Raw genomic sequence first — 17,498 nt, 5'->3', positions numbered from 1 at the left:
TGTTTTTTTGGTCAACCATTCATATTTTCTAAACTTGATATTTTGCAAAATGAAACCTGGCATCCATATTTAGAACGTAGAAAACAAAAACAAAGTACAATGATGGGAAACCCATAAATAACTGGAAAAGCATAGCTAATTTCCACCTCTGGTAATAACCTGGGCTTTGTTAGAAGCATATCACACGTTTCTTTTGTCCCATTGTGCTGAGACTTTTCCACCCTGCGAGCAGTAAACCCCTGTGCAGCATCACTGTACCACGTCAGTGTCTGCACAAAGGCACTTTACACTTTAAAAGAGTTCTTCTTCCCCACTGTCACCAAGTGCTTGCTCAGTGCAAATACATAATATTTTAAATATTACTAATGATGTGATTTTGCATTCTATAAAATAACTATGCTATTGTGTTAATATATTTATAGAATATAAACTATCAGCTTTACTTAAGACCTAATGCTTACTTTTTTCTCTACAACAATCCAATGATAATTTACACACAGAAGTTATGAGACGTTTGGTGACCAAGTGGCTGTCATTTGTAATATCCTAAAAGCAAACACTGTTTGCCTCAATGGCAGCTTTACACAATGCTGGTAATAATAATAATAACCAGCTCAAGGAGGTAGTCACCTGGAATAATTTTCAGTTAGCATGGGATATTTTGGTCAAACATTAATGGACAAATTCCTGTACTTGTGATTACAGCCCAGGCCCGAGTTTAAGTAAAGCATCTCAAAATCAGCACAGAGGCAACAATACACATCTGGGCACTGTAAGAACTTTCTGATCAAGAAAATGAAGTACTTGATTTAATCACCTGCCCTCCAAATTGACAACCCAAGTCTAACAGAAGTGGTTAGGAGTAGAATAAAGCAAAACCAGCCAAGAACCGCTCAGCATAGAAGCTGGAAGTACGCACTGTGTCTCTTAGACTACAGGAAATGTGAATGGAGCTGGTTGAGGGAGTAAAAAATGTCCTCCTTAGCTTCGTTTAAGGTTTAGGAGGACGACTTTGTTTCAAAATCAGAATAGGCAGGTCTGTGCAAATGTATGATAATAGTTCAGTGCTAATCCCACCAGAGTACTGAACATATGCTATTTTGTAATATAATGTCTCTGTCCCAATAACTAGCTGCTCCAAACCTTCTCTGGGCAGCAAACCAATTAGAAGAAAGTTTGCTTAAACTTGAAGAACAAAACCAGCTTGTTTCTGACAAAAGGGTGGCCCCGAGGTCCAGTATAACATAAATGAGGATTGTGTTGAACTATAAATGTAGCAGTGTCCAAGAAATGTAGAATATAGAGCTGTAAATAAGCAGAATGGGTTTACCTTAAGCCTGTGGCTATTGGTCGTATTTCTGGATTTTAGAAAAGTGTAACAGACATAAAGCAAAAAAAGAGGAGAACTACCTTCCCTTTTTCTAATCAGATTCTATCAGCACAGTCTCTAAAAGCGGAAAACTATTGCCCAGGCAATAGTTACATAATGGTCAACCTAAGAACTTACAGATGACAGCAAGGCACATCCGCCCACCCACCCACACAGACAGACAATAAATATAAGTATATGCTAATACCCCTTCAATATCTGCTTCTTTATCTCCTCTTAGACAAACACACACACGCGCTTTCTCATTCTCATTCAATCAATCACATGTGCAAAGCTATTTACATGGGTACAGCTAACACAAGTTTGCTTTGAGTAAGAGCACATAACCCTCAAGAACAAAATCCTCCCTGCTAGTGCACGAGGGAGAAAAAGAATGACAGAAGGATAAAGGACAGAGAACCAATCAAGTGAGGGAGAAGAAGGCAGGTAGAGGAGAGAACAGAGGTAAGAGGAGTTAAGGAAAAATAATTAGCAGGACTAACATGGCGTTACTGGTAGCTGTGGTGGAAACGTCAGCCGAAGAGATAACTCCGCACTTGGCACATTTGAGCGTCATATTGTACAGTGGCACTGTCATCTGACTGCAAAGTCAAATTAACACGCTGTAACATACACAAACAGATACAGATGCACCTGCACACAGACTCGCACAGATGCACGTGAGCACACATACAGCCACGCACGCACAGTGAGTCACAGTGTTCTCGCACAGTCTCTCTCTCAGGGCTATGGTACAGTTGTTGGATGGTTTTGGGTTTACCCGTGTTTGGCTGAGGGGCAGGGGAGGTGGGGCAAAGATTGATCAATTATTGAGCATTTCCTATTAAACATAATGTCTGATTTTCCTCACAAATAACCAGTCGGTGGCCTGAAGGAGTTGGCGCTCACTGGCACGCTCTTATTGTAATCCATAAAGCTTCAGTCAAATGCCCGATCCTGAACAGGACTGACATCACTGCCGCTCAGACCATGATCACGTGCTGGTTTTGTGCTTGGTTTTGAGTAAACGCCAAGCCTGTATGCAAAGATGCTCTCTCTCTCTCTCTCTCTCTCTCTCTCACACACACGCACAGACACACTCAAACGCACCTGGCTCCATACAATCCCTGAGTCAAGATTACATGTCATCAATGCATTCAGTATGTAACAATGATTTAAGTCAACAAAAAGCTGTCTCTGTTCTCGTGGCCACCCAGCCAAAATCGGAGCTACAAAGTTAATGCAAGCCAAAGTCATGTCTATTTCACATTTTTACATAGTGACATTTTCTTCAAAGTCTTTTATCTGAGACTGTCTGAAAATATCTCTAATGGTGTTCTCACTCAGCAATTTGCTGAGATATCAGCATATCCTAACGTTAAGTATCATGTAAGCTTACTTACACTTACATTTGGCATGAATGCCATGGTAATTTGGGGCATTTAATGATTTCTTTGAGATGTTCTTTTTCCTGGGTGGAATGATTTGTACAGCATAGATGTTTAATACTTGAAAAAGACAGAATTGGATGCACAAATATATACATACACCCCCACTAGTATCTGGTTAAATGTTCTTTAACAAGTTGCACCTTGTATTTAGAAATACCAAATCCAGTTCTAAGATTTCAAGTCTTACACATGTATGTTGACCATTTCCATCAAGTTGGAGGAAACCTGTTCAGGGCTAGGCTTAAAAACACATCACTTTGCGCACATGGATTTCTCATAACAGAATGCATGAAACAGCGTTGATGTAAAATGTTATCATTTAGTTACTGAAGGTGATAACCTAAATGGTTTGGTGGTGAATGTTAGAGGTTTTGATGTTCGCCAAAGTCTTTGTCTGTCTGCAGGTTTTGTCAAAAACAAAACTCTTGTTTTTGACTCAAATGTTTGGCCTCTTGACTGTCAGTGTCAAGTAAAGAAATGATTGTGTATACAGGGCTCTGAAACCAAAACCAAATGTTTACCATTGATTTTCTGGATCATTGAAGCATTGCCTGTCTTACATTTCCATTACAGCAAGTAGATATTAATCAGTGCGACTCCACATTGTTTGTGCCAAAGTTATTCTCAAAAGTATCAAATGGACCCAGTGGTGGTCAAACGTGATGTTTGGGTGGATTTCTGTTTTAATTAGTTCACTTAAAGCTAGGGATGGGAATCGAGAACTGGTCCTTGTTCCCAGTAGTCAAATGCCTGCCTATTGATCCCGCTTATCAATTCTTTGGCTGATTTCAGTTTAGGTGTCAGAGGAGCAAAATGGCGACGCAGTCTAGAGCATGGATATGGACATTTATTTTTATTGCACAAAAGGACGAAATGGTAAAGTGGAAAACTGCATCCAACTGCATTATGCTGCTAACACAGCTTCGGTTGCCTTGATGCATGCTCAATCATCCAGGTAAGGAATTCCCCAAAAAGTTGATTCTATTCATCTGGACGTAGCGCTTTAAGTGGGAGAAACGTTTCATCACTCATCAAGTGACTTCTTCAGTCAGTTCTTTGAAAGCATCTGCAACAAACAGCATGCTAATGCTAAGCTAGCCAAGAACCCCAGCAGCCTAACATCAACTGCTAACAAGCAGCCAGACTGCAGCCTCCTTTTCTACCTGTTCATGTTTCTAATCATAAAATCTGAATCACTAGTGACTGCTTTTTTTATGCTGGTTGTCATCTTTGCTTTGTGCGGTCAGCTTTGTATTCTACTAACAGAAAGATTTTAGAGATGCGTGTCCTTATTAGGGATTTGTATTAGTGCGTGGGGTTGTAGCCTCAGATTTATATTGTTAAACGGTGATTATGAGACCGTATGTTTCAGCTATTTACTAACATGAAAGCAATGTAACGCGTAGTATAACGAATTACATTATTTTCATGAGAGTAATTAAGTAACGTACTGCATTACTTTGAGGAAAGTGTTCTGTATAACATTGAGTAATGACAACAACACTGGTAACAATAAAGCAGAGAAATAGCAAACATGCACAAACTTTTGACCCGAAGCATGCAATTAATTTACATGAATGAAGTTTTTTTTATTGCTGCTTAGCAATGGTGTTGACTCTCATAAGTGAATCAATCTGTAATATTGATAATGGAATCGGACTCACTAAAATCTTATCGATTCCCATCCCTACTTAAAGATTTTGACTCTCTACATGTATTTCTATAATTATGCACTCAAAAAGTAAGCAAACAAATAAACAAAACAAATTTAGTTGATTTGAAGGTGTGATCACCATGAAAATACATCGCTTTGCTTTCCTCCCAAAATTCTTCTGCTTACAGCTCTCCCACCGCTGCTGTTGCTAGACAAAGACTGACTACAATGCTTGCAATATTGACAAGTAATAACAAACTAATCTGTTGCCATATGGCCTTCTGCTAAACAACAATTAGAGCGGAGTAGCTGAGGGAATCGATTTTTGTAGCCTATGGATGCCAGGATTAAAAATCACATAATGGAAGAAATTCAATTTCAAGTTAAAGGGCAATACAGGCACTAAATGTACACTGCAGGCAGTGATATTAAAAAGCAATCAACACTTTGTGAAATACACCATTTCCCTGGTCTTAAGGATTGAGAGGCAAAAGGTGGCCATTTGGCAGGTGGGGTGACATTCATTAAGCTCAGTAAATAAATAATGTGCAGCTCACAGACAAATATTACATTAATCAGGTGGAAGGTAATCCTTTGGTCAAACATAAACCTTTGTCTATAGACTTTATAAGATTTCAGAGCAAATGGTAGGCTCTCAAAGCTAAATGTTCAATTAACCCTCTATTACAACCTGTAAATATACGGCCTGATGACTGAAACCATTTAGTGTTCGTTAAGGAGGAAAGGAGCTCTAGCACTGATTTGATTTGGCTTCTCTTGTCTGTTGTAATTTTCTAATTGAATTACCCTTTAATTTTCAGGGGAAAGTGGCGAGGCCTATCTGACGTTCAGGCTGACCTGTTTGGTGGGGACCCTGCTGTGCAATTAATCATTCTACATATTAAATTAACTTCATTAAACATGTTTTGGATTGGATGCTTGAGAAGAGTCATGTGATGGAAATGAGATTAGAACATTAGACATCCTTCTTTACTATTTTGTTCTACCTTACCAAGCAAAGAACTACAAATTTCAGAGTCACAGAATGAAAAGTTCACAAAGTAAATCATCTGGCAATGTATGATTTGACATCTACACTGGACACAGCCTTGAATAAAGCAGTCCCTATAGACTCTATGCTAAAATATTCAACCACTTTTATAGCCTGGTAATAAAGAGGTAAAAAAAAAAGGCTTTCTTTCTTGATCTCTGTAAACACTTTGGCCCCGAGTTCATTGTCTCAGTCATATTTGTATAATACAAAATAAAAAATGATGGAAAAAGGAGGTTTAGCCATGCTATTGCTCATTAGCTAACAACCTGTCACTCACAAGCGATTAGCCAATGAACAAGCAATTTCAGTCAGGCCTGCAACTTCTCATAATATCAAGTTTCTTTCATACCAAGATGGCAAAATTAGAAATGTTTATCTTGAAACTCTAAAATGCAAGTTCAGAAACCGACACATAAGGTCACACCAGCTACGTCCATCTTTTCTCCAAAAATTTAGAATAGATAGAAAAAAAAACCAAAATAATTTACCTGTTAAGTAACAAACTTTTATGAATAAATGATGTGACATTTTTGATTGTCCAATCCAGTTCTGGTCAATATAGCTATCCTTAAAAAAACAACACATAAAGCCAATTCTTTAAGGAGATGGTGCCCTTACAATTAGTGCCACCTCTTGTCATGTAAGTATTTGGGTTACATGAAGACTGTTATTGTGGTTCAAGATACTCATGGTAAGTTACAAATATAATAGAATAGTACTTCAATTTCAACAGGGTAGGGTTTTCTCCAATTGAACACTTAATTTTGTCAACATCTGCAAAACTGTTACAGCACTAAACACCACAACATGTCTACTGTCAATGCCCGCCAGCAGACGTGGTTCTCATCTCTCATCTCTGATGATCTACAACCACTGAGGGAGAGAAGCGTAACACTGCCGTATTTGTTGTGCACATCATGTAGCCATACTTGCCTGACTGTATTTATGCACTCAAAACAGTAAAGTGCAAGTATGGAAGCACACAATATGAGCCACGTCTTGGAGCATGCTGATGAAAGCTCAACAAAAGCAAGCAAGACTAAAATTAGAATGACTCATTCCAAGGTCAAAAACGTCTGTGCTATCAAGTTTAATTCAAACATGAAATAATAACATAAATTTCTTCTACTTCTGTGATTTTGTTAGGCCACAACTAAATAGCTTAGCAAAATAGCCTGAGCGATCACTCTGAACAGATGTTGCCAGATATTCATTTTTGACATTTATATTCCCAATTAAGTTCTAAGAAATTCAAGACACAATCTCACCAGTTCATGCTGTCAGTCAGGCTATGCGTTCCGCCATCAGTTACGGAATACAAAAACAGAGATAAAATCCTGACAACCATTTTAATCTGGTACACGCACACATTCTCATACTATTCAAGCATACAGAAAAGATTAATATTACCGCTATGGATTTAGCACGAGTTATTGGAAAAAAGACATTTTCTATAAAAAGCATTACAGAAACTGTCAGACTCTAAGGCACTGTGTTATTCTACCCAGCTAATGGGAGGCAGGATCAATTGGAAAATCAATAGTGAGGTGAATAGGCAGGAAATAATAGTAAGCCAATCAGAGGAGCTTGCTAGAGGATTCTGCAGGTTTGGCAATTGATAGGGCTGGTAAACCATACACTACAGAGAGGGTGGAATGGGCAGTTATTTTTTTTTTTTTACCCAATCACCGATGACAAGGGAGGGGGCTTCTGAGACTGATGTGTCCCTGATTGGAGAGCCCTGAGTGAGAGAGAGGGGATTCTGTGCAAACTCAAACATGACATTTCAGACAGAATAAAAACAAGTACAGTTGAACAGAGAGATCATTGAAGAAAGCAAACATGTTTTTCAGAGAGAGAAATAAAATAACATCTGAATGCACCAACATGGCCAATGGGGACAGAACAGCCTGCGAGGTAAAGGGCAGCAGGGTACATGTCTGCTCTGTGCTCTGACCAATTTTTAGAAGCCACACCATCAGTCTACTGACATTTGCCATCACTACCTACCTAGGCAAATATACTTTTTAAGTATTCATATCTTTTAAAGAAACTAAATTGTAACATTTACATACATAACAAGATTTTTCCAAGCAGGTTTCCTGGGTTGTGGCTCTGATGCACTAAGAAACAGTCTAACATCCTGAAAAGCATGCTTATTTGCTTTAGACTGGATATAAAAGAAAGACATATTCTCTTGGTCAGAGAAACGTTGCCAATGCTAAAGTACGTTAAACCTATGTTTCTGTATGTAGCTTCAGTCTTCACTATCCAGCAGGTAGTGTCAAAGGTATTACGCCCATCTATCAGATGCAGTTTGTCAACTGACAAACCAATAGTCATGTGATGGGACTGATATAATTATTTGCATGAATTAAAAGCAGCATTAAACATGTTAGACAACTGTACAAATGCACCTTCCAGCAACTCCAAAGCTATCATATTAACACACTGTGTCCAGCTGGACACAAAACTAGTTTGCAGTGCTTTGAAAAAGTATTTTCCTCATTTCTGATTTCTTAGTTTTTGACACCTAAATATGTCACAAATGGAGGAAACTGCAGGGAACCTTGCCATGAGTGCCTGGCCTACAAAAATTACTGTGAGAGTGATCAAGAACTCATCCTGGAGCCCAGAACAACATCTGAAGAACTGTAGGCCTCTCTTAAGGTCAGTGCTGATGACTGGACAAAATTTTGTTTGATCATCTGAAACATGCAAGTATGACAAATATGCAAAAAAAAAAAAACCCTTCAAAACCAGGAAGATGGCACATATTTTCTTTCACAGCACTGTAAATCCAAGAGTTGAGTGGTGTTTGCTGAAATAAGAGTTCAAATGCATTCCAAAACCCACAGTAACTGCTACACACACTCAGCCAAGTAATGGTTAAGAAACACAAAATCTCATCCAGTGCTCATCATTCAAATTTGCACTAAAGTTTGACCTCGTCCTCTGCCTTTTGTTCGTCCTTACTAGCTGTAAGTCCACAGTCAAGTCTAATTTATATAAGTCTTCTAATTTGCATTTGAAGTTTTAGCCAGTAGCCCTGCCCCTTCCCTCCAGTATTCTTCATTGCAACATTGTAAGACATAGTGGGCTGTGTCACATCATTGGATACACATCAAATAAACGTGATACTGATGTGACAGACCATGAACCAGTTAAGGTCCAGTTCCCGGAACTGGCCCATGCGAAGACGATCTCTGACACATGACACAAACAACTGTGAAGTTGCTGGAAGGTGTATTGCCCCCAGATTCCCAGAATTCCCATCCTTATGTTGGCAGTCCACACACCTAAGGTTTCTCAACAAATGCTACAGTATATTTCCCAAAATGCTGCACTGAGTCTTTATGAACAATATCAGACGCATTTATCTGCTTATTCTACTAATTCTAATAATAATAATATTAATAAAAAATACTATATCTACTTCACGTTATTGTAAATTTGAAATACATTTATGGTTTATTACTACTAGGTTTCATTTCTTTTGCTTTGGCCAAGGGGTTTATCAGTAATGATAACAATATACACATAAAGTGTGAATGAAACACGTCTCATTGTATTTTTCCAGAAGCAAAATAAAATGAGACCAGTTTTCCATGAATTTTTCTGGCAGCTGGAAAACTCCCATGAATTGTTGGAAACTGCCACTGAGTTTGAAATCTGGCAATTGAGAAGCTTGGCATTTCACTTCATCTCTTTAAATAAAAAGCTATATCAATGCTAATCATGATAGCAGGGTGCAACCACTGCTCCAAGTTATACCTTTCCTCAAAGGACGTGACTCTATTTGAAGTTATTCTATTAAGTTCTAAGGAGATAAAATTCACTATTATGATTTCCATGTATTGTTTTATTGGGTTCATTCAATGACTTGAATTGTCTTCACTGTTCACATTTCCATGCTTTCCAAAACTTTGATTAAAATGCCATTATCACAAACAGAAATTGTGGCCAGAGCTAGAAATACAACCCCAGTCGTAATAAGCCAGCTTTCCCTTTACAGTGAGGTCTCGCTGCTTAAAGGCCCTGCTTCCCTTTACCAAAAACAACCAAACGGGTGAAAAAAAGACATGGATGGGTTTATAGAACTTCACATTAAGAGCAACACCTGCAAAGAAAGAGCAGCTGGAGGAAAATGTGACACATTTGAAACTTAAAAGGAAAGCAATGAAATGAGACATCATCTTGCTCAGTCTGTGCAGGACCAATAACCAGACAGCCTCCACATTTTATTTGTCTTCTGTCTGCAGTCTCACGTGACTCACACATGTGTGAAAACAAACAGTATATTTTCTTTTGCTTGTTCATTTAACATGAATTCAGCCAGATTTCTGAATCTTCTTTTTACTTCATCTTCTTCGAATTAAAAATGTTGTTCTCTTCAACCAATTTGCCAATGACATAATGGCCCAGGACAATTTCAGACTAGAAGCTGATAACTGCACCGGTCTCAGCCACTACCTAGAGCAATGAGGCTGGTTATAGGTCACTGTGTAAAATGGATGTGTGGTATAAGGCATACCCCGCCCTCTCCTTTAGTTTCATATCAGTAATTCCGTCTTTGGACACCAGTTTGTTAAAAACGAGAATCCCAATAACCATGTTAACCTGCCGAAGAGAAGAGGTACAAGATTAAAGCACAGCAAAGACACTTTCATTACTTTCACTGCATGCAGCACTGCTCTGGTGATGGCAGTAATGGAAAGCAATGGTGGTGATGTTCATCATAATGAGACGATGGCAGCAGCATGCATATAAATTAGTCACATCGCACATTAGCTGTACTTACTGTAGGTTTAGCATTGCAAATACTAAATGGTACCAGACCAAATATTAGTCACAAAATGAAGAATGAACGTTAAAAGAAAACTAACATAGACATTATTTTTAATTGAAATGGTACGCTAAAAAAAATACATAAAATGTGAGCTCTGCAAAATCAAAGGTGGTGGTTTTTTAATTCATACAGTCTTACTGCCTTGAACATTCGCCCTCTATAAAACTCTCTGGTACAATCCACTTCGATAGTGTTCCGGCGTGTCTGCATATTGCAGAGGTAGCTCTTTATTAGAGAAGCAGCTTGTGGAAAATAAGGACACCCAAACAAGCTGTTCACTTGTGGTGAGGAGAGGCAAATTGGGAAGTGAATCGCCGAAACTGTAGCTAATAGATTTGATTATCAAAACAAGGACGGTGTCACTGCAGTGCGCTTTCTGCTGAAGTTTGTCTGTGATTTAATTCTGGTTTGGGCCAAACACTACAGGGGGGTTAACATAGGTCAGTACAACAACAGCTGTGAGAAGCTGGAAGTTTAACATCTTATACGAATTCTACATATATACCTGATATAGCATATGAATATGATTATTAAAACTGCTATTTCTGATGCTAGTACAACTTGGGTTAATTACAGTGGCTTGCAAAAGTATTCGGCCCCCTTGAACTTTTCCACATTTTGTCACATTACAGCCACAAACATGAATCAATTTTATTGGAATTCCACGTGAAAGACCAATACAAAGTGGTGTACACGTGAGAAGTGGAACGAAAATCATACATGATTCCAAACATTTTTTACAAATAAATAACTGCAAAGTGGGGTGTGCGTAATTATTCAGCCCCCTGAGTCAATACTTTGTAGAACCACCTTTTGCTGCAATTACAGCTGTCAGTCTTTTAGGGTATGTCTCTACCAGCTTTGCACATCTAGCGACTGAAATTCTTGCCCATTCTTCTTTGCAAAACAGCTCCAGCTCAGTCAGATTAGATGGACAGCGTTTGTGAACAGCAGTTTTCAGATCTTTTCAGGGGGCTGAATAATTACGCACACCCCACACTGTAAAATGTAATTCTAGCTGTTTGTTATTTCAACATATTATTCTATATCAGTTTGCCGATAGATGACTGAAGTTGTTGTTATAACATAGAATTACAAGTTAAAAACGTCCCAATTACACCAAAAAAAGCTAACTTGAAAACTCATGTCCAGCTAAATCAGAAACTTATGTGAACTTGACAATGCGGGTAAGTTGAGCACAGCAGGATTCAAAACTGCCTCACGTGACTGCTACCGAGGTGCATCATGGGGAATTGGCGGTTAACGACATGCTCACTTTACTTGGACGTTTTCTAATCGTCTTCTTTGGAATATGCTTTCAAGGTGAGTAACATTGGTTATAACTATAAGGAAAGAGAGCTACAAAAGTTGGAACATGTTTTGAATTTATGGCATGACGTGTGTTTTTCTCTTTTACCGAAATGTTTGCTTTAGCTAATGTAACTTTAGCCGACAAGGTCCAGCTTGTGTGTCATGACCAAACTTGACCTAATAAACTGACATATGGCCTTTTTTATGGGTTTAATGTGGCACTGACCAAATCACAAGTATTGTGCCGCTAGCTTTAAGGTTGTGCACTCACCCTGTTGCGATATTAGCAAGCTAACTCAGCTAATTAATAAAGCTTATTTCATATTGTCTCTGTACTTGTAAATTTCTTTCAAGTTCACAGGCTGTTGTATTTTGGTGGAAGTTCATTTTGGCAATATTTCCAATAACTGGCTGGGTTCAAAAAGAGCTTTTTGGCAGGACTCGGATGCTTGTTGTCATCTGTTTATCCCTATGTAATCACTTAAGGTGTTATTAACTGCTGCATGCTAAGCTGCAAGAGTGCACTGAGGACTGAGACAAAATATGGTCTACAAACCAGCATTATATTAGTTTTTATCAGATAGTCCTCCAGTGTGCTTATTTTTTGCTTTAATTATATTGTGCAGTTATTTGTTACCCTGAAATGCTTTATGCTTAACAACAGCTCACCATTTTAACTTATTTTTGAACTCTTGTGATCAGTATGACTAGATTGTGTGAGTTTCCATACTAAACGAGCTGTAGTGATAAAATAATTGGCATCAGAGACACTGATTTTTGGCATGGTATACTGCAGAAGTTTTTTTTTTTTTTGAATAATTTACCTTTTAATTAAACTGCATTCTCTGTATTGTAACAAAACTAACATTGTTTATATGTCAGAAAATTAGCAAACATGAATAAATGGCGAAAACAATATAATTATAACATATATTTTTATTTTACTTATTTTAGGTCTGTGAAGCCAAACTTGATGCTGGGGATTTATTTTTGTCAGTGGAGTCAAATGGTAAGTTACAATTTGTGCATTTTGTCATACTGGAAACACCTCAGATTATATTGTAATTTAATAGCTCTGTAGAACAAATGATATAAAGATTGTAGTGTCAGGGTACTTCTTAAGAAGTAATATGGCACTATTGATGATCACATGCAGGTGGCATAAACTAAATATTCAGACGTGTTACCAACAAATGATTCATTAACAAAAGCAATGGAGCAGACTGTTTAGGTTCTTGTGGTTGTAATAACATCCATAACTGCAAGTTTGTCATTAATTTATTTTCACAGGTCTAGATGATCACATCTGTCTTTGTCATTTAAATGAGGTGGACTTGCAAACTTTGCGCTCTTTGGGGTAAATTGCTGTCCACTACATATACACAGAATCTGCACAGTATTTCAGATCTAAAAAGGGAGTATGTAATGGACTTGCTGGCTTTAATGTAAAAAGCCTGTTGTGTAACTTTAATGAGGCAGTTGGACTAAAACAGTATTGCTCATCAAGGTAAACATCTGAGGAATAAGGAAATTGTTACTTGTCCTTTTACTCAGTGTTCTTTTAATCGCACGTTTACTAAAGTTTTACATCACATAAGTCATTTTCACAATCATTCTACTTTAAAAGATTTCAAGACAGAGCTTATTGTTCTCTGAACTTCCTTGTTTGCTGAACGGCAGGTAAAGTGCATCTTTTTGTTTGTTTGCTTTTGTGTGTTTGTGTTTTCTCTAATGGGCCTCAGATGACTGTTTGCTTAAATTTGGGTCTCAAAGAATCTTTTTTTAATTCTGCCTGTACTCTCCACCCCTCTTCTTCTGTTGCTCAGGTTGAAGCAGAATTTGCCCGTCTTACATCTGTTGACCTGAAAGGGTTCCTTTTTGCTGTGCTTGACCATTATGGAGAGGTTCGTGGAGCTGTACAAAATCAAGAGCGGCATAGAAAGGCTAACTAGGCTCATAAGATGCTTCGGAGATGATGTAAGTGTTCAACTGCGAAATCTAATCCTTTGTTTAAGTTTTAGGTTATCCAGTTCAACTGATGAACTCATTGAAAGAAAGCTGATAAGTAAAGTCTGTCATCATATTTCACAACTGGACATTTAGTGTGGTAACTTTTACAGAATCTATGTATATTGGTGGTAGGTTGGATATCATATTCTACTTGAATGTCCTGATAAGCCTGATTCAAAATCTCCAATGATAATCATATATTGATGGAATTATGCATCAAAAAGCTGTGAATTTGGAGCTGTCTACATGCTTCATAAACACTGTTTAAAAAGTGTTTTTGTTTTCTTTTTGACTTCTTTGACCAGAGCCCTACACAAAGGAAGAGGACAGAGGACCTCATTTTCTAAAGGAAGATCCCTCACACACTTTCAAGACTGTGAAGGTTAGCATTGTTTCTTTTAGTAAATTTAATAATGACAGCACCACAGTGGATTTTAAATTAAAAAGTACATGTGTACTTTTTCCTCACCAAATGTATTATTACAAGATCTTTGACACTGGATTTGGTCTGGGTTTCAGAGAAACTAACTGGCAAGCTAGCATTGATATTATTAGTGTCTTGTGTTTATTCATGTCTTCACCAGGGTCTTTGACATTTCGCTGCTGTACTGTTCACTTCAGCTTTACGTTTGATTTCTCACATTGTATATTGTAATGGCAGAGATATTAGGATATTTAAGGGGCTGCAGTGGCTGCTACAGCTGTGGGGGGCAATACTTTGGTGAAATGTCCTGGACCCTGGAAAAGAGACTGTGTAGACTGGGTAAGCAATTAAAGGTTACTGGCCGAGAGTCATTGGGCAGCTGGGTAAAGGTGGATGTTGATATTCAGTGCCAATTATGCAACCTGTTCAGCCATGTCTATATGCTCTTTTTTCATGCTGTTAATATAGGGGGAAAAAATAAACTTTAATCAATAAACTGATTAAAGAAGCATTGTCTATGGAGCCATAATCTGATCCTGTAGTGTAGCTGCAGTTTGCACATTTCATGTATTCTCAGCCAGATTTGGTTTAGAGCACAGCCAATATTTAGCATAAGTAGATTTAAATTCACACACTGGTGATGGCAGCTACATTGTAGCCACAGCCACCCTGGGGCGCACTGACAGAGGCGAGGCTGCCGGACACTGGCACCACCGGGCCCTCTGACCACCACCAGTAGGCAACAGGTGAAATGTCTTGCCCAAGGACACAACGACTGAAACTGTCGGAGCCAGGGCTCGAACCGGCAACCTTCCAATTATAAGACGAACTGTCAACTCTTGAGTCACGATTCAGTCATCCACCCATGTGTGTGAATGACTGAATGTGTAAAGCACTTTGGAGTCCTTAGGGGACTAGTAAAGCACTATACAAATACAGGCCATTTACCATTTAAATTGAAAATTTTGTTTGAATTCTGCAATTGAAGACATGCTCAGTTATTTATGAACATGGTCTTTGTTTAAAGCAAGAAATGGATTTGTAACATGGGGGTGCATATCTCATTCTGAAAAAACTTTAACAACTAATAAGTGTTACCCAAAGCCAATCACCATCATCCAAAGCATCAGTATGGCTCTTCTTTGGAAAGACATGAATTGTTAAGCACACGGGATATTGTGTAATTGTAATTGTGTAATTTTTTTTTTTTTTTTGTCTTTGAACCCTTTTATAGCCGACAGGTATTGAAGACACGTTTTCTAAGAGGATGAAAGTTGGCATTGCGATGGTGAAAGAAGAAGACATCATCGATGTGTTGGTTGTCCTTGAGGCGGCAGTAATCCTGTCTAATCTGAGGGATGTCTCAAGTGCCATTTCCATGCTGATGGGCCTTCTTTTTGCCTTCAACATAGACTATCCAAAGGAACTTAAGGACATCTTTGAAGTCATTCAGAACATCCTAATGAACACTGGTGGAAGGCAGTGCATCTCACTAGTGCATGGTCTAAGAAACAGACTCTTGCAGAAAGCCATGCAGAACTGTAATTGTATGATCCTTAGTGTTAAGGACAGTTTTTATTTTACTGTTTGTTTTTTTATTCTTGCAAGTTCTCATTCTCACTTTTGTATGTCACTAAATGACTACACTTTACATTCCAGATTAGACAATTACTCATTTGTTCATGGTTTAAGAAACTTATGTGAACAACAATATAATGGTGGACTTTGCAGATGCTTATCTCATGCAAGTCAGTAGTTTTTCCTTTGTTTTGCAATTGAGCAGACTCAAACTAATGTTTCTGAAATATCCATATTATCAAATGTTTCAGAAGCATGCACTCATTTTCAGAGATATTGGTTCTGTGGAATTTGTTGCAATTGTAAACGAAGACAAATACAAGATTTTGATGTCTTAGTTATTATAAACTGATCTTTACTGTCACTTATCAAAGGTTTTGTACTATTTTAATATTTCAAGTTTTATGCTAACAGGTGTGACTGAGCACAATGAAGTTTAAAAATTTTGTAAATGTAAAGAATAACTTTTCTAAAATAGCAAGTGTCCCGTTGATACATTACATTAATGCAGACTTTATGTTGTTACTTCACAAGAATCACTACTGCTCCTAGAGTATTGGTCAGAATTTCATCTTCACCCAAACTGGGCTCAAGACCAAGTTCAAATTTATTGTTTCACAGGGAGCAGCCTTTGAGTTTTGATGGATTGTGAGCCTGATGAGCTACGTCACTGATTTTTCTGTTTCTCAGATGACTAAGATGGCACAATAAATGGTGAATGTTGGGTGCTCATGAGTAATTGTCTTGTCATGTTCTTAAAACAAACTTTCTGTATGAAATGATCAGATAGACTTTAATGGAATCTGTGGGGTTTTATTTTTTTTCTGTAAACAACAGAAAATTAATTTAAAGGAATGTAGATATTTAAACCTGAGATCTAAGATAAACCTAACAGGTAGTTTTGCTGAAATGGATGTTAGAAAGCCAAAAAAAAAACAAAACAAAACTTAAGATGTTTAATACACATTTTTCTTTACATCCAGTCAATCAACTCTGATAATTAAAATGAAACTGATTTACAAGTTCACTCAGCTACCTTAAGGAGCTCAGTTAATTAATAAACTTAAATCAACTTAGCTAACAGATTATGTTAGTTAAGCTAAAATAGATTCCTAAGTTAAAAGAACTACTAAAGTATTTGAATTAACTAAAAAACCCAAGTCAACTGAACTAGGACAAGAGTTTAAACAATAGATTATTTTAATTTAGCTGAAAGGGTTTTCCCAAGTAAAGATGACAATTAAAGGAGTTGAACTGACTAATAAATCTCAGTCAACTAAACTAAGATGAAAGTTTAGACAACATGTGATTTTTCATTAAGATAACAATTGGTTGTGTTATAAGAACAAACTCTATTTCTTGACTTAACTTAAAATTTTAAGGCAGCCCTTTACCTCATATTTTTAAGTTGAAACAACAAGTTATATTTTACAGTGCACTTTTCAGTTATTTATTTGTAAAAAATGTTTGGTATCATGTATGATTTTCGTTCCACTTCTCATGTGTACACCACTTTGTATTGGTCTTTCACGTGGAATTCCAATAAAATTGATTCATGTTTGTGGCTGTAATGTGCAAAATGTGGAAAAGTTCAAGGGGGCCGAATACTTTTGCAAGCCACTGTATTTGACTTATTCAATGAACACGTGGAATGAGCAAAAACATTTCTATCACCCAGATTTTACTGGAATTACCTGTAAATTATTATTGTTCTAATGATAAATGTGTATGTGCTGTAAACTAGAAAAAGGCTTTTAAGTTAGGTGGCAGTATTTAGAAAACCATGAATGAAGTAAAG

At 37.5% G+C, this 17,498-nt stretch overlaps 1 protein-coding gene across 8 annotated transcripts in view; it reads right to left on the bottom strand.

Annotated features, from left to right (window-relative positions):
* adgrb1a (adhesion G protein-coupled receptor B1a) overlaps positions 1-17,498 on the bottom strand; it is a 197,634-nt gene that overhangs the window by 18,372 nt on the left and 161,764 nt on the right. For 5 of the 8 annotated variants that reach the window (XM_063488504.1, XM_063488511.1, XM_063488505.1 and 2 more), the window contains 2 exons: positions 10,063-10,148; positions 1,873-1,971 (listed from right to left, as the gene is read on the bottom strand). In XM_063488504.1, the coding sequence (XP_063344574.1) occupies positions 1,873-1,971; positions 10,063-10,148 (185 nt within the window). Of the gene's footprint in view, positions 1-1,872; positions 1,972-7,209; positions 7,270-10,062; positions 10,149-17,498 lie in introns of all 8 variants that reach the window. The other 3 variants (XM_063488507.1, XM_063488508.1, XM_063488506.1) reach the window with 2 other exon arrangements.

The sequence above is a fragment of the Pelmatolapia mariae genome, linkage group LG10_11 (genome assembly GCF_036321145.2).
Source record: "Pelmatolapia mariae isolate MD_Pm_ZW linkage group LG10_11, Pm_UMD_F_2, whole genome shotgun sequence".
NCBI classification, from domain to species: Eukaryota; Metazoa; Chordata; class Actinopteri; order Cichliformes; family Cichlidae; genus Pelmatolapia; species Pelmatolapia mariae.
The sequence above is the reverse complement of the archived record's forward strand: the minus strand, read 5'-3'. Positions and strand labels throughout refer to the sequence as shown.